This window comes from Onychostruthus taczanowskii, unplaced genomic scaffold (genome assembly GCF_017590055.1).
Source record: "Onychostruthus taczanowskii isolate IOZ18803 unplaced genomic scaffold, ASM1759005v1 scaffold84, whole genome shotgun sequence".
Taxonomy (NCBI): domain Eukaryota; kingdom Metazoa; phylum Chordata; class Aves; order Passeriformes; family Passeridae; genus Onychostruthus; species Onychostruthus taczanowskii.
In genome coordinates, this window is record NW_024506332.1 from 3,012,680 (window position 1) to 3,028,866 (window position 16,187).

General features: G+C 64.1%; 2 protein-coding genes across 3 annotated transcripts; one reads left to right on the forward strand and one right to left on the reverse strand.

The window, feature by feature from the left end:
- Positions 1-581: 581 nt before the first annotated feature.
- YKT6 (YKT6 v-SNARE homolog) lies at positions 582-8,813 on the reverse strand. Of its 2 annotated transcripts, none has more exons than XM_041424783.1 (8): positions 8,733-8,813; positions 7,871-7,982; positions 4,389-4,471; positions 2,891-2,991; positions 2,222-2,326; positions 2,030-2,095; positions 1,620-1,721; positions 582-1,303 (listed from the first exon to the last, which is right to left on the reverse strand). In XM_041424783.1, exons 2-8 carry the CDS (start codon positions 7,972-7,974, stop codon positions 1,268-1,270), a joined length of 597 nt encoding a protein of 198 aa, XP_041280717.1. In that variant the 5' UTR covers positions 7,975-7,982; positions 8,733-8,813; the 3' UTR covers positions 582-1,267. The 2 variants fall into 2 exon arrangements, with proteins under 2 accessions (XP_041280717.1, XP_041280718.1); XM_041424784.1 differs by having other exon boundaries at positions 8,737-8,801.
- A 1,771-nt stretch (positions 8,814-10,584) lies between these two features.
- On the forward strand, positions 10,585-16,153 carry GCK (glucokinase). Its single transcript, XM_041424678.1, has 10 exons — positions 10,585-10,629; positions 12,608-12,770; positions 12,872-13,026; positions 13,244-13,363; positions 13,454-13,549; positions 13,866-13,965; positions 14,547-14,730; positions 14,943-15,098; positions 15,681-15,914; positions 16,009-16,153. Exons 1-10 carry the CDS (start codon positions 10,585-10,587, stop codon positions 16,151-16,153), a joined length of 1,398 nt encoding a protein of 465 aa, XP_041280612.1.
- The last annotated feature ends 34 nt before the right edge of the window (positions 16,154-16,187 follow it).

Genomic DNA, 16,187 nt, shown 5'->3' on the forward strand with positions numbered 1-16,187 from the left:
GGTGCCAGCTGCGGGTGCCGGCAGGTTTTGGCAGGGGGGACGCGGGTGCCACGTCATGGGGCAGCTCGCGACTCCCCAGGGCATCCCCACCATGCTGAGGGCTGGTTTTGGCTGGGGGGGGAGGGGGGGGGCGGGGGATATTAATTATTTTTTAATTATTCTGATGATTTCTCTGCATGCCCTTTGCGCGGGAGCAACCCTCGGGCGCTAACGCTGTATGTTGAGGAGCTGAGCTGTTCCTGTCCCATGAATGCTGGTGGATCGTTGCCAAATTTTTCTCCTTCCTCCCCTTTTCTCTCATTCTTTTTCTGTCTCCCCCTCCCCAGCATATCCCCCCCATGCCCCTCCCCCCCAAAAAAAAAACCCCTTTGTCTTTTCTTTCTGAGCCTTGTAAGTGTAAAAGATGACTCTGATTTCGTTTTTGTCTCGGGAAAACTGCAAATAAATTATGAGGAAAAACCAATGATCACTGAAGTAAGAGGTGGAGAGGGAAGGCCAGGTGCACCCGTCCCCAGCTCGTGTCTGTCTGTCTGTCTGAAACCCCACCCGGGACGCCGCAGAGAGGAACAGGGCTGCAACTTCCAAAGACCACTTTATCCCCTGGCCGTGCAGCCAGGGCACAGAAACAAGCCCAGCTACAGCCCAAGCCCAACCTTGCCCTTCTCGACGAGGAGGAAGAGGAGGCAGCGAGGGCTGGCAGGTGCTGAGCCCCCCACCCAGGCTGGTGGGAGCAGGGGAGGGGCTCCGAGGTGCAGCCTGGTGGGCTCCCCCCTCCCCCAGCACCAGGACACAGCTCCGGGCTCAGCAGCCTGGGGAGGAGCTGCCCAGGGGGGCAGAGAGCACCCCCCCCACCCAAAAAAACCTTTTCCCCTTCCCCCCTTCTCCCACCCCCCAGCTCACCCTTAGGACACAAATACATAAAAGCTGCCTGGGATGGCAGTGGGGGCTCAGCCTGCCCCCTCAGCCCCTGGACAGCAGTGGGGGGCTCCTCCAGGCTTCCCGGGGGCTGTGAAGGCAGGGGAGTGCGTGGCCAGGCAGCCCCTGGTCCCAGCTGTCCCAGCAACAGCGAGGGTGGGGGGGCTTCGGTGTGGACCACCCCCCGTGGGCGCCGGCCCGGTGCCAGCCTTGGTGTCCCCTCAAGGTGGACAACAGTCACATCAGCCCAGGGGGCTGGGGACCCCCGGCCCAGCCCCAGGAACAGCCCTGGGGGGGCTGTGGAGGGGGGTGGAGGGCTGGTGGTCCGGAGGTGGAGACCCCGGGCTCCACGTCACATGATCTCACAGCAGGAATTCTGCTTTCGGGCCTAAGAAGAGAAGGAAAACCATCTGTGAAGCTGCCCGAGGGTCTGGGGGGGTCCCAGGGCCACCCAGCTGGGGTCCCACACAGCCCCTCTCCTGCCAGGGGAGGACAAAGCACAAGGGCTGAGGGCCCAGAGCCTCCCCTCTCCTTGTGGCCAGAGCTGGACACCCAGGGAGGGCTGGGGGCTCTGCAGCTGGAACTGGGGCACCCAGCTCCCTCCCTGCAGCACAGGGGACATCCCTGCCTGGCCCCCAGAGCTGTGGCCCCCCAAGGCTGACCCTGGCCACCCCCCTCAGGGAGGGGGTCACCCCCACACTCACCGTTTTGTAGAAGGCTTTGGATTGTGCCCCCAGCACCTCCGACTTGGAGACCAGGTCGTCCAGCTTCTCCCCACGCTCCAGCAGTGATTCCATAGTGTTGTGCTGCCAGAGAAACGGGTGCTGAGCTCCAGCAGCAGCCCCAGGGCAGGCTGCAGCACGAGGTGGAGGTGCCACCACCCCTCAGCCACCTTCTGACAGCCCCCCCAGCCCTGCAGCCCCAGGGGAGATGGAACTTGGCAGGGGACAGAGAGGAGGCTGGCATGGGGAGAAGGGCTCAGAGCTGGGAAAAGCCCAAGGAGAAAAAAGGGGAAGAGGAAAGGAAGCTCCCAGCCCAGGGAGGTCTCTGGGAATGGCCTGGGGTGACTCCACCCTGCCCCACAAGGTGCCCAGGGCCCCCTCTGCAGCCTCACCAGGATGATTTTGGTCTCGTCCAGCTCCGCCTGCACTCGGGTCATGGGGTCAGCATCCCGGGGGTTCTGGGGACAAACAGCAGGGTGATGGAGCTGCCACCACCACAGGGACACCAGGGGAACAGGAACAGCAGTTCCAGGGCTGGGGGACACACAGGAACCCTGTGTCCTGTGCCCTGCAGGGGTCTGCACCTGGTATTTGCTGAGGTATCCATCCAAGGCAGAGTAGCTGATGGTGGCAGGGGACCCTGAGGGCCAGTCCATCCTGCTGACCTGCCTGGAGAACTCGTCCAGCACCTGCCAGGTGAGGAAGCAGCAGTCAGGAGCCACAGCTGTGGGGCCACAGTGGCTGCAAGGGTTTTGCTCATCAAAATAGATCAGGAGGTTTTTGGGAAGGGGCCTCACAGCTCATCCACAGCCCTGGGCATGCACCAGGGCAGTGACCTGTGCTGGCACTGCCAAATCCCCTCGAGGGCTGTGCCCAGTTCTGGGCCCCTCATGGCTAGAAGGACACGGGGAGACAGGAACTGAGTCAGGAACAGAGCTGGGGAAGGGGCTGGGTGTGCCCAGAGTCAGGAACAGAGCTGGGGAAGGGGCTGGGTGTGCCCAGAGTCAGGAACAGAGCTGGGGAAGGGGCTGGGTGTGTCAGGAACAGAGCTGGGGAAGGGGCTGGGTGTGTCAGGAACAGAGCTGGGGAAGGGGCTGGGTGTGCCCAGAGTCAGGAACAGAGCTGGGGAAGGGGCTGGAGCCCCAGCAGGAGAGGTGAACAGTCTTGGCAAACAATGCCCAGGCCGAGGTGGGCAGCCCTGCCTGCCCAAAAGCCCTGGTGTGGCAGGGCAGGGAGGCTGGAGGAGCCCTCACCTTGTCCAGCAAGGTGAAACAAACCCTCTGGGGGTACTCATTGTCTGCAATCACCACCCCGGCCAGCCCGTCGCTCCGCACGTACACGTGGCACAGGTACTCTGCAAGGAAACTGCTGTCACACAGGCAGTGGCACCCTGAGCCCTCCCCAGCACCCCACCCTGCCCCTCAGCTTCCCCCAAACCACCCTGCAAGGCCCCACCAGCACCTGCACTTGTCATCAGGAAAGGAGGAAGGGCTCAGAATTTGGGGCTCAGCTCCAAACTGTGCTGTGGCCAGGGCCCACATGTGTCAAAAGTGACACGCCACGGTAGCCAGAGGTAAATAAAAATCACTGGGGGAAGAGCTCAGCCTGATTTTAACTAATTTTAACTAATAACAAGGCTGGGGTGTCATTAAAGGGGCTCCAGCAGCCAGTCCAGGCTGTCTCCCACATGTCCTGGGGCTCAGGAGGGATGTGGAGCAGGACAAGGCGGCTGGAATGAGCTGAGAATTCAGGATGTGGAGCCTCGGCTTGCATGGCAAAGCTGGCACAGCCACTCTGCAGTGGGGTGGTCTGGGAAGCTGGGGGGCTGCAACCCAAGAGCTCCGGGGGTCCTGAGGGAGCCAGGGAGAGCACAGGCACTGCAGCAGGTCCCTGAGAACCTCTGTGGGTCCTGCAGATCCCCAAGAACCACTGCAAGTCCCTGAGAACCTCTGTGGGTCCCTGAGAACCCCTCCATGTCCCTGAGAACCCCCCCAAGTCTCTGCAGGTCCCTGAGAACCCCTCCAGGTCCCCAAGAAGCCCCCCAGGTCCCCAAGAACCCCCCCAGGTCCCTGAGAACCTCTGTAGGTCCTCCAGGTCCCCAAGAACCACTGCAGGTGCTTGAGAACCTCTGTGGGTCCCTGAGAACCCCTCCATGTCCCTGAGAACCCCCCCAAGTCTCTGCAGGTCCCTGAGAACCCCCCCAGGTCCCTGCAGGTCCTGCAGAGCCTCTGCCAGGCTGCCAGGCACTGCAGCAGGTCCCTGAGAACCTCTGTGGGTCCTGCAGGTCCCCAAGAACCACTGCAAGTCCCTGAGAACCTCTGTGGGTCCCTGAGAACCCCTCCATGTCCCTGAGAACCCCCCCAAGTCTCTGCAGGTCCCTGAGAACCCCCCCAGGTCCCCAAGAACCCCCGCAGGTCCCTGAGAAGCTCTGTGGGTCCTGCAGGTCCCTGAGAACCCCTCCAGGTCCCCAAGAAGCCCCCCAGGTCCCCAAGAACCCCCCCAGGTCCCTGAGAACCTCTGTAGGTCCTCCAGGTCCCCAAGAACCACTGCAGGTGCTTGAGAACCTCTGTGGGTCCCTGAGAACCCCTCCATGTCCCTGAGAACCCCCCCAGGTCCCCGAGAACCCCCCCCAGGTCCCTGCAGGTCCTGCAGAGCCTCTGCCAGGCTGCCCCCCTCCCCAGCAGCCCCAGCTGCCCCCCAGGCTCTGTTCTGGGGGGGCTTTTCCCAGGGGGGATCAGGGGAAGCTCTCACCTTGCTCCTTGACCGAGGCCCTGCTGCCCAGCGCCGAGCGCTCCACGATCAGCTGGCTCGTGAAGGTCATGAACTCCTGCACGCTGTGGGGACATGGGGACATGGGGACAGGGCAGCTGGGGACACGTGGGGACACACTGGGGACAGGGCAGGCTAGGGACACACTGGGGACACTGCTGGGGACACGCTGGGGACACGCTGGGGACACGCTGGGGACAGGGCAGGCTGGGGACATGCTGGGACACACTGGGGACAGGGCAAGCTGTGGACATGGTAGGGACACTGCTGGGGACACACTGGGGACACTGCTGGGGACACTGCTGGGACACTGCTGGGGACACACTGGGGACACTGCTGGGACACACTGGGGACACTGCTGGGGACACTGCTGGGACAGTGCTGGGGACACACTGGGGACACTGCTGGGACACGCTGGGGACACACTGGGGACACTGCTGGGGCATGCTGGGGACACTGCTGTGCCTCAGCCCCGCTGCCCCTCCGAGGAGTGGCACCCCAAAGGGACAGCTCAGGCACCCGGGCAGCAGCCAGAGCCCCCAGCCCGGGACAGCCTCCTGTCCTTGGGCAGGATCAGCTTTTTGGGGATTGGGCAGAAACGCCTCTGAAGCCGGCTGTGCCTGGCCTAGACCTGGCAGCAGCTGCACAGGGAAGGAGTTGGGATGGAAGGGTCTGACCCCCAGGCACCCTGTGAGCCAAAGCCAGAGAAATCCCTGAGCCAGGCTTGTCTAACCTGGAGATCATCCCTGAGCCAGGCTTGTCTAGTTTGGAGAGCATCCCTGAGCCAGGCTTGTCTAGTTTGGAGAGTATCCCTGAGCCAGGCTTGTCTAACCTGGAGATCATCCCTGAGCCAGGCTTGTCTAGTTTGGAGAACACCCTGAGCCAGGCTTGTCTAGTTTGGAGAACACCCTGAGCCAGGCTCAGCCTGTCCCACAGGCTCCTCAGCGAGCCCTCGTCACCCCACAGCCAGGGAAAGGGGCCAAACACAACGAGCAGGAGTCAGATAGAGCTGTGCTGTTCCCAGAACTGCACAGCCTGGGCAGGCTGGGATCAACTGGGCAGGCTGGGATCAGCCTGGGCAGGCTGGGATCAGGCTGAGATCAGCCTGGGATCCCCCTGGGCAGGCTGGGATCACCCTGGGATCAGCCTGGGCAGCCTGGGATCCCCCTGGGCAGGCTGGGATCACCCTGGGATCCCCCTGGGCAGGCTGGGATCACCCTGGGATCAGCCTGGGCAGGCTGGGATCAGCCTGTGGGGTGCCACACTCCCAGCTCAGCTGGAATCCCCAGGGACATTCACCAGGGAGGGGTCACAGAGCCACCAAACAGGCAGGGTGGCACAGCCCTGCCCGGGGGTGGCGTGGGGCCAAGGGAACGTCACTGCACACACCCTGCCGGGGCACTGTGGATTCCTGACAGCCCCCAGGGCTGGGAGCAGCTCCAGAGGGGAAACTGCCCCCAGAGCACATCCCTGAGGGGCTGGGGGGCTGCACTGCCCCCAGAGCACATCCCTGAGGGGCTGGGGGGCTGCACTGCCCCCAGGGCACATCCCTGAGGGGCTGGGGGGCTGCACTGCCCCCAGGGCACATCCCTGAGGGGCTGGGGGGCTGCACTGCTCCCAGCCCCGACACCAGCTCCATGGAGACTGCACTGCAGGGACAGCCCAGCCCAGGATCCCTGAGCATCCTGAAAATGCTGATCCAACCCAAGGATTCCTGAAAATCCTGATCCAGCCCAGGGATCCCTGAGATCCTGAAAATCCTGATCCAGCCCAGGGATCCCTGAACATCCTGAACGAGCCCAGGGATCCCTGAGATCCTGATCCAGCCCAGGGATTCCTGAGATCCTGAAAATCCTTATCCAGCCCAGGGATCCCTGAACATCCTGAGCATCCTGATACAGCCCAGGGGCTCCTGAACATCCTGATCCAGCCCAGGGATCCCTGAGCATCCTGAACGAGCCCAGGGATCCCTGAGATCCTGATCCAACCCAAGGATTCCTGAACAATCTGATCCAGCCCAAGGACTCCTGAACATCCTGAGCATCCTGATTCAGCCCAGGGATTCCTGAGATCCTGAAAATCCTGATCCAGCCCAGGGATCCCTGAGCTTCCTGAACATCCTGATCCAGCCCAAAGATTGCTGAGATCCTGATCCAGCCCAAGGACTCCTGAACATCCTGAACATCCTGAACCAGCCCAGGGATCCCTGAGCACCCTGAGCATCCCTGCTTCATCAGAGAGGGAGCACAGCCACCTCTCCCCAGTGCAGGGTCCTGCTGCCAGCCCCAGCCCCCCACCCCGGCCCCAGGGTGTCACCCACACCACGGAGAAACACTTGGGGTCACTGAGCCCAACCACCAGCTGCACCCCAGGATGTACCCCCAGCTCTCCCACTGGAATTCTGCTTTTATTCCCCAGCATTCCAGAAGGATCTGGCCTCTCAGTGCTTCCCTGACCCTGCCAAATTCCTTGGCAGAGCTCAGCCCAGCCCTGTGCTCCTGCCCAGCAGGTTCCACAGGAGCCACAGCCCTGCTCATCCCAGCTCCAGCTCCCCAAATCCCAGCTAAACACAGCCCTGGGGGCGGCTGACAGGCACAGCCCCCCCTCCAAACCTCCCTGCTGCCCCCAGAACCCCAGAGTGCTCCTTGGGCACGGCCTGCTGGGGGGATTTTTGGGGATTTCTGGGGATTTGGGGACCCAGGAGCTGCAGCTGCAGCGTGTGGGGACTGAGCTGGCACTGCTGCACGCCCCACTCACACATCTGGCTGAGAAAAAGCTTTTTTTGGGCAGTTTCAGCCCTTCCCCTTCACCCCTGCAGTTACAGGACCCCGGTGCCCGAGGCCCCACAGAACCCTGGCACGGAGATTTTGGCTCCCAGAGGAATTTCCTGACACCCCCACGTGTGCCACAGCACGTTCCTGCTTTGTTCCCCTGCTCCAGGGGGCTCTGAGGAGCTGCTGCAGCTCTCTCATCCCCCTGTGGGGCTCCCTGGCCCCATCTGGGAGCCCCCTGACCCCATTTGGGAGCCCCCTAACCCTGTGTGGGTCTCCCTGGCCCCATCTGGGAGCCCCCTGACCCCATTTGGGAGCCCCCTGATCCCCATGTGGGGCTCCCTAACCCTGTGTGGGTCTCCCTGGCCCCATCTGGGAGCCCCCTGACCCCATCTGGGAGCCCCCTGACCCTATTTGGGAGCCCCCCGACCCCATCTGGGAGCCCCCCGATCCCCCTGTGGGGCTCCCTGATCCTGTGTGGGTCTCCCTGGCCCCATCTGGGAGCCCCCTGACCCCATTTGGGAGTCCTCTGGCCCCCTGTGAGGGCTCCCTGATCCCATTTGGGGCTCCCCAGGGACACCTCTGGGCTATTTCCCCTCAGGAAAAGCCTCTCCCTGCTGCCACCGCAGCCCCAGTGGGTCAGACCCCCCCCCCCAGCAGCCCCCCAGCCCGGGCAGGGCTGCCCAGACCCACCTGGCCCTCTGGAAGAAGCTGAAGGTGGACACGTCGTAGGCAGCTTTCAGCAAGTGCACTTTGGGGTCCCCCTTGTAAAGGACACTTAGGCTGTAGAGCCTCATGGCGGGGGCTGCAGGGGGGGGAAGAGGGGTGGGCTGGGGTCCTGCAGGGGCCAGGACACCCCTGGCCCCCCTGGGGCTCCCCTGACCCCCCTGGGGAACCCCCTGGGGCTCCCCCCAAGCCTCTGCTGCCCGCAGAGCCCCCCCAGGCTCCACACCCCGACCCCAGCCCGGCCCAGCCTGGCCTCACCTGGCCCAGTATAACCCAGTAAAACCCAGTAAAAACCAGTATAACCAAGTATAACCCAGTATAACCCAATATAACCCACTACAGCCCAGTAAAACCCACTCCAGTATACCCCAGTATACCCCTGTACAGCCCAGTAAAACCCAGTATAACCCACCCCAGTATACCCCAGTACAGCCCAGTAAAACCCAGTATACCCCAGTATAACCCACCTCAGTACACCCCAGTACAGCCCAGTTTACCCCAGTACACCCCAGTAAAACCCAGTATAACCCACCCCAGTATACCCCAGTACAGCCCAGTTTACGCCAGTATAACCCAGTATGGCCCAATATAGCCCAGTATAACCCACCCCTGTATAACCCACTCCAGTATACCCCAGTATAACCCACCTCAGTACACCCCAGTACAGCCCAGTTTACCCCAGCACACCCCACCCCAGCACAACCCAGCCCCTCCACCCAGTGTAACGCCGCCACTCCCCGGTACAACCCACTGCAACCCCGCCCTCGGCCCCCAGCTGGCCGCCCGGCCCCCCCGGGCCCCCCCGGGCCCCCCCGGGACCCCCCGGTACCGACGCTGCGGTCGCGGCTCAGCGCAGGCGGCGGCCGGGCGGCGGTGGGCGCGACCCGGAAGTGGAACACGGCGGCCGGAAGTGCCGGCGCTGCCACGGGACGCCTCCCGCCCTGCGCACGCGCCAGGTTCGCTCCGCCCTCCCTCAGCATTCTGACCAATCAGTGCCCGCCTCCCCTCACTCCTGTGCCAGGGGGGCGACCAATCAGCGCAGCACTGGGGCGGGGCTCGTTCCTCGGGGCGGACAGCAGGAGGCGCTGTGCCCTGCGGGGCGGCGGGGCGGGGCCTGACCGGCTCCGGGGGGCGGGGTCTCTCTGTGGGCTCTGTGGGCGGGGTCTCTCTGTGGGGCGGGGTCTCTCTGTGGGGCGGGGGTCCCTGTATGGGGTGGGGGTCTCTGTGTGTGCCCTGTCCAATGTGTATGTGCCCTGTCCCTGTGTGGGCCGTGTCCCTGTATGTGCCCTGTCCCTGTATGTGCCCTGTCTCCGTGTGTCCCCTGTCCCTGTATGTGCCCTGTCCCCTGTGTGGGGCGGGGGTCTCTGTGTGTGCCCTGTCCCCTGTGTGGGGCGGGGGTCCCTGTGTGGGCCGTGTCCCTGTATGTGCCCTGTCCCTGTATGTGCCCTGTCTCCGTGTGTCCCCTGTCCCTGTATGTGCCCTGTCCCCTGTGTGGGGCGGGGGTCTCTGTGTGTGCCCTGTCCCCTGTGTGGGGCGGGGGTCCCCGTGTGTGCCCTGTCCCCGTGTGTCCCTGTCCCTCGGTGTGGTGTCCTCTTGAGAAGGGGGCACAGCCTCCCCCGGGTGCTGGGGCCGCCCTGGGGACAGGGGACCCTCCCATGGAGCGGTTCTGCCCCGGGCTGCGGTCCCCTCCATGGCGGGGGCGGGGGCTGAACCCCCCGAGGGCTGCGGACCCCTCAGAGGTGCGAGGAGCCCTCACGGCTGCTGACAGGGCTGCCAGGCCGCTCCTGACCCCAGGCGGGGCAGTGGGGTCCCCCTGCACCCCCAGACCCTGCTGTGCCGCCCAAACCCCCCCGAGCCCCCAGGGCTGTCCCCCCGACACGGCCCGGCCTTGCCGGGGTGTGTGAGGCGATCTCCCCAGAGCAGCACCAGGAGGTTTTGGGAGCCCCTCACGACCGGGGGCTCCCCTCATCCCACTCGGGCCTCCCCATTTCCGCCACACCGGGCGGCTCCGGGGCGATGGGGGTGCCCCATCCCCGTCCCACAGCGGCTCCAGCGCCGCTCCCCGCGGGGCCGGCGGCGGATGGAGCCCCGCGGGCGCTGCCCCACGCCGGGGGCTCGCAGCGCTCGGGCCCCGCCGTGCCCGCCGTCTCCATGGGAGCGCTCCGGTTGCCAAGCCGGCCGCTGGAGTGCTTGCCACCGCCATCGAGCCGTTGGCATGGCGACGGGGACACGGGTGACCCGGGGCGGGGTGCCGGCGGGGAGGGTCCTGGCCGAGCCCGGCCAGCGCACCAGGGGTCCCCAGGGGCTGCCGGAGCCCCCCGCGCTGGGCTGGGACCCCGACACCAGCCGCGATTATTGAGGCGCTCGGGAGAGGAGAGCGGAGCAGAGGATGTGGGGCTGACCCCGCCGGGGCCCCGGGCCCCGCTGCCTGCCCCTCCGCCTGAGCCCGGGGGTCGGGACCGCCTCGGTGGGGCCGGCAGATGAGATAAGGCAGCGAAAGTGGAGCATCCACACGTGGAGCGAGGGACGGAGCCGGGGACGAGGCACGGAGCAGCCCAGGGCCCGGCGGACACGCTCCAGGACAGGGCAGGGGCTCCCCCAGCCTGGCACCACGGTGGGCACGCAGGGGCTGAGGGGGGCACGGCTCGGCCCGCAGCCCACCCCTGCCCGCACCTGCCCCCATGCTGGATCACCGAGCCAGGATGGAGAGCAGCAGGAAGGAGAAGGTGAGGCTGCTCTGGGGGGGCCCAGTGGGTGGGGGAAGAGTGTGGATCCTCACCGGGGTCCGGCCTTCCCTGGTGCTCCCAGCACCTCCCGAGGTTCCAGCCCAGGGGATGGCTGGTGGGGAGGAAACCAGGGGCAGCCCTGGGGGTCCCCATCCCTGAGGCCACCCCCCAGCACAGGCCCCACAGCACGCAGGGCTCGTGATGGAGCTGGGAGTGTTTGTGGGGCATTCTGCCGGGGCTGGGAGATTCCCACCATCCCAGCATCGCCCCAGGCATCTTGCAGCCACCCAGCTGCATCTCCAGGATGGGATGAGGCCTGTCACCTCCTTCAGCTGGCTGTCACTGAGGCACCCAGCAGGGTGGCACGGGGCTCATCCCCAGCCAAAAAACAGCTGTTTGTGGGAATCGTCCTCTGCCACGTGGATTGAGCTCAGGGGGTCGTGAGTGAGGACAGTGAGACATCCCCTGCTGCCAACTGGGACACCAAGGGACACTAGGGGGACACCGAGGGGACTCATCAGGTGCTGGACCAGCAGAGATGGGTGTCACTGGGAGCCAGCAGCCACGAATTCCCAGCTCCCTTTGGTGGGAGGCATTGCAGCACACCATTTCCATGGGGAGCTGAAAGCCAATAACGTCATGTGGGAAGACCCAGATCCTGCCAGGGAAGGGCCAAACCCATGGTTTTGAAGGCGACTGGATAGATGAGTAGGGACACGTGGTGCTGAGATGGGAAAAACAGTGGAGAAATAAAACTGGGACTCCTGAGTGCCAGCCTTGGGACGGGGACCCTCCGGCCGTGGCACACTGGAGGTTCCCACGCCAAGCGGTGCCACGGGATGGATCAGCACCCAGGAGGGATGATCAGACCCAGCTCCATGCTTTCCTGGCAGGATTTTCCCAGTCATTCTGAGCCAAACCCCCTCAGGATCAGGGCAAGCCTCACCAGAATGCTGCCGTGGGTGCCCAGCCCCGTTCTTGGGGGGCTCCGTGCTGCAGCCACGGCACCGGGGGCCAGGGGATGTGCCAGGACAGAGAGCAGCTGCACTGAGCCACGCCAAGGGGTGCCCCCAGAGCTGGGACGCTCCAAACCACACCCCAAACGCTTTGCTGAGCCCCCTACCCCCCAAACCTGTCAGGAAACGGCAGCAGCCTCGAGGCAAACACCTGCGTGCCGGGAAGAGCCGGTGCCTAATGAGCCCTAATGCTGCGGCTGCAGCTGGCCGAGGAGAGCCGGCTCCGGCTCCATCTGACAGCCGGGGCACCTGGCCCCAGCCCTGCCGCCTAATGGAGGCTGCGCTGCTCCCGGGGTTGCTACGGAAAGGATAAACACGGATCCTGCTTGCCAGGTGCTTCCCTGGAGTGGGCCCTGCGGCTCTCCCTGGCAGCGAGACAAGGCAGCAATCCCCGAGAGTATTCCTGCCCTCTGCCCCATTTTAGCCCCACATTTGAAGGGTGAAACCCCACAGTTCTCAGTGGGATACAGGGAGAGGGATGCTCCCAGGGGAGCAAGGAGGATACACCAGCATCTTCATCATAAAAGCATCCCATGTCCTCGGTGGGAGATGCTGTGCTCCTCAGTGGCATGGCCAGAAGCACTCCTTGCTGGGAATGACTCTGGGCTTCACCAAGATGGGAGGTCCCAGGTCGCTGCTGGAATGGTGCTGGCTTCTACACAGCCACCCAAACAATTCAGCTGGGTGACAGGGATGGCAGAAGCCCAGTGCCAGCCCCAGGCCAAGGGACAGCAGAGCTGACTGTGGTGTCCTGAAGGCAGCTCCAGAAGGGCCTTGGTGCCTCACGAGGGTCCTATGGACTCCCTGCTCCGCAGGGGAGCAGCAGAGCGACAGGATCAGTTATTTCAGGGTGGCCGTGTGAAAACACGGGAAGGGAAACTTGGAGTTTCCTGAAATTCTTGCAGTTCAGGCCCCTTGCACCCCAAATCCCTGGTCCCTGGCTGAGGCTGTGCTGTGTGCAGGTGGAGCAGATCCTGTCGGAGTTCCGTCTGAAGGAGGAGGACCTGAAGAAGGTGATGCACCGGATGCAGAAGGAGATGGACCGAGGGCTCAAGCTGGAGACACATGAGGAAGCCTCTGTGAAAATGCTGCCCACCTATGTGCGCTCCACCCCCGAGGGCTCTGGTACGGTGCCAGTCCCTTGTGTGCCACCCCTTCCAGCTCCACGTGCAAGGCTGAGCCTACCAAGAGCCCATCACCTTCTCCCCCTCTCCCTGGCTTTGCAGAGGTGGGAGATTTCCTGTCGCTGGACCTGGGCGGCACCAATTTCCGTGTGATGCTGGTGAAGGTGGGCGAGGGGGAGGAGGGGCAGTGGAAGGTGAAGACGAAGCACCAGATGTATTCCATCCCGGAGGATGCCATGACTGGCACGGCTGAGATGGTCAGTGGAGCACACGGGGCATCCCATCCCATCCCATCCCATCCCATCCCATCCCATCCCATCCCAGTCCTTTTCCTTGTGTGTGTTTCAGTGGGAACACTTGAGGGGACACACCCATTCCCATTCATCCAGCCAGCAGAAGCTGGGGGGTGGCCAGGCCTGGGGAACCCGTGGGTGGGGACATCCCTTGGGAAAGGCTGGACCTCCTGTCTTCCAGCTCTTTGACTACATCTCCGAGTGCATCTCTGATTTCCTGGACAAGCACCAGATGAAGCACAAAAAGCTGCCCCTGGGCTTCACCTTCTCCTTCCCTGTGCGGCACGAGGACATCGACAAGGTGAGGGGGTGTGCGGGCAGCACGAGGGCTCAGGGCTCCCCGAGCCTCAGCTACACCCACAGCCCCATTTTGGTGTGACCTCCCTTGCAGGGCATCCTCCTGAACTGGACCAAGGGCTTCAAAGCCTCCGGCGCGGAAGGGAACAACGTGGTGGGGCTGCTGAGGGACGCCATCAAACGGCGAGGGGTGAGAGGATCTCACTGTGCTGGTTCCCCATGGCACCCCGGCTGTGCCTGCCAGGGGCTCACTGCAGCCTGCCCGTGCCTGCCACAGGGCCACTGCAGCCTGCTGTGTCCCCAAGAAGGGACCACTGGAGCACAGCTGTCCCCACCATGGGCTGCTGGAGCCGAGCGTGTCTCTGGGCAGGGCTGTCCCATGTGTGTGCACACACGTGTGCATGACACGTGCCCAGGCTCTCGCCCCTTGGGGACCGTCCACCCCAAACCTGCCCGTTGTGGGACAGCCTGGCCCCCCAGGAGCCCACCATGGTCCCTGTCCCCAGGACTTCGAGATGGACGTGGTGGCGATGGTGAATGACACGGTGGCCACGATGATCTCCTGCTACTACGAAGATCACCGGTGCGAGGTTGGGATGATTGTGGGTAAGATGCCCCTTCTACAGGGACACGTGGCTGGGCACAGGGAACTGTCCATGGGCCCTCTCCCCTGCTGCTCCCCCTTCCTTTTGGGGAGACACACCAACCACAGGGCAGTGGCAGTGGCACTCTGCTGAGGTGGCCGGTGGCTGGGACACCCGATGGCATTGCCTGGCCCCAGCGTGGTGGCTGGGGCACTTTGGGAGTAGAAAGGGGGTGGTCATCATAACAGGGCTGGTCCCCAAAGGGCTGCCCTGCCTCCAGGCTGTTGGTGGCTCTGGCCTGTGTTAGTCCCTACCACCCTCACAGAGAAGGATTTCTTCCCAGTAGTCAATCTGAATCTCCCCTTTTTTAGTCTGAAGCCTTTTCCCCATGTCCTGGAGCCACCCTTGAAGTCACCAGGCTGGGGAACGTCCCTCAGGCTCCACACGGGTCCCAACCCCTGTCCTGGCACGTCTGGACCCCCTCCAGTTCTTCCCCATTGCTCCAGAACACGATCCCAGTTTTATCCCAGCTGGGACGGGAGGGCTGTGGTGGGGGGTGTCCCTGCTGCCCCCCTGCCCAGACCCATCCCCAGTTCCTGGCAGGGACGGGCTGTAACGCCTGCTACATGGAGGAGATGCACAACGTGGAGCTGGTGGAGGGCGACGAGGGGCGGATGTGCGTGAACACGGAGTGGGGGGCCTTCGGTGCCTCGGGGGAGCTGGACGAGTTCCTCCTGGAGTACGACCGCGTGGTGGACGAGACCTCACTTAACCCCGGTCAGCAACTGTAAGGAATAGGAGAGATCCAGTTCCTCTGGGCGTCCCTCCCACCCCCGGCGCCGGGCTCAGCCCCCAGCCCCGGCGTCCTCCGCCCTGGGCCATGCCCACGCACGGGAACACATCCAGCGAGGATGGGGGAGGAAAGGGGGGGTGCTGTGGGATGTGACCCCTCAAATCCCAGCTCTGATGCCGCCCCCTCGCCTGTGTCCCCCCCCGCAGGTACGAGAAGATCATTGGGGGGAAGTACATGGGGGAGATCGTGCGGCTGGTGCTGCTGAAGCTGGTGGACGAGAACCTGCTCTTCAATGGGGAGGCCTCTGAGAAGCTCAAGACTCGTGGGACCTTTGAGACCCGCTTCATGTCCCAGATTGAGAGGTACGAGGCTGGGGGTGACACCCCCAAACCACCTGCCAGGCTGCGTGGCACTGGGAGCTCTGTACTCTCACTCCACACTGGTCCAGGCATACTGAGGAGTCTGTGCTCTCGCTCTGCACTGGGCTGTCCCACAGGGGATCCTCCTGTTCCATCATCCCATACCAGTCTGCTTTGACTGCCTCATTTTGGGGTCCTTTAACCTGTTACCCCACACCAGTCTACTCTGACTGTCCATCTTGGAGTCCCTGCATTGTGCCACCCAAACCACAGTGTCCCCTCTCATGGGCCCATCATGGTCCCATCATTCCATACCTGCCTGCTCTGTCCCATATTAGGGTCCCCACGGGGGGGCCCACTTCCAGGTCCCTCTGTCCCATCATCCCACACCAGTCCCATGATGGGGTCTCCCCTCCCATCACCCTACACCAATCTGCTCTGCTCTGACTGACACAGTTGGGGTTCCCCGTGCTGGGACCCCATACAACTATCCCGTGCGAGGATCCCCCATCCCTCTCCAGCTGCCTCACCCAGGGTCCCCCCATTCCCACCTTCGCCGACCCCCTTTTTCTCCCCCTCCCTCAGCGATTCTGACGACCGCAAGCAGATCTACAACATCTTGTCAGCCTTCGAGCTGCTGCCGTCGCGGACGGACTGCGAGATCGTGCGGCGGGTGTGCGAGAGCGTGTCCACGCGCGCTGCCCAGATGTGCTCGGCCGGGCTGGCCGGCGTCATCAACCGCATGCGGGAGAGCCGCAGCCAGGACACCCTCAAGATCACGGTCGGCGTCGACGGCTCCGTCTACAAGCTCCATCCCAGGTGGGGATCCCCAGACCCCGACGACATCCCCGTCCTCTCCCTTGGCCCCGCGAGCCCCGACCCCATCCGTGAGCCCCGCGTTCTCGCTCCCCAGCTTCAAGGACCACTTCCACGCCACGGTGCGGCAGCTGACGCCCGGCTGCGACATCACCTTCATCCAGTCCGAGGAAGGCAGCGGGCGCGGGGCCGCCCTCATCTCCGCCGTGGCCTGCAAGATGGCCTGCATGATGGGGCAGTGAGCTGGACTCAGGGGGGATGGCGGGGCCGGTGCTC

Coding starts and splice junctions, on each gene's coding strand:
- YKT6 (XM_041424783.1), bottom strand. CDS start 7,974: ATGAGGCTCTACAGCCTAAGTGTCCTTTACAAGGGGGACCCCAAAGTG. Junction 2,992..4,388: donor GGCCTCGGTCAAGGAGCAAG/GTGAGAGCTTCC, acceptor GTTTCCTTGCAG/AGTACCTGTGCCACGTGTAC. Junction 2,327..2,890: donor GTTTCACCTTGCTGGACAAG/GTGAGGGCTCCT, acceptor CTCACCTGGCAG/GTGCTGGACGAGTTCTCCAG.
- GCK (XM_041424678.1), top strand. CDS start 10,585: ATGCTGGATCACCGAGCCAGGATGGAGAGCAGCAGGAAGGAGAAG. Junction 12,771..12,871: donor CTCCACCCCCGAGGGCTCTG/GTACGGTGCCAG, acceptor CTGGCTTTGCAG/AGGTGGGAGATTTCCTGTCG. Junction 15,099..15,680: donor TTCATGTCCCAGATTGAGAG/GTACGAGGCTGG, acceptor CCCCTCCCTCAG/CGATTCTGACGACCGCAAGC.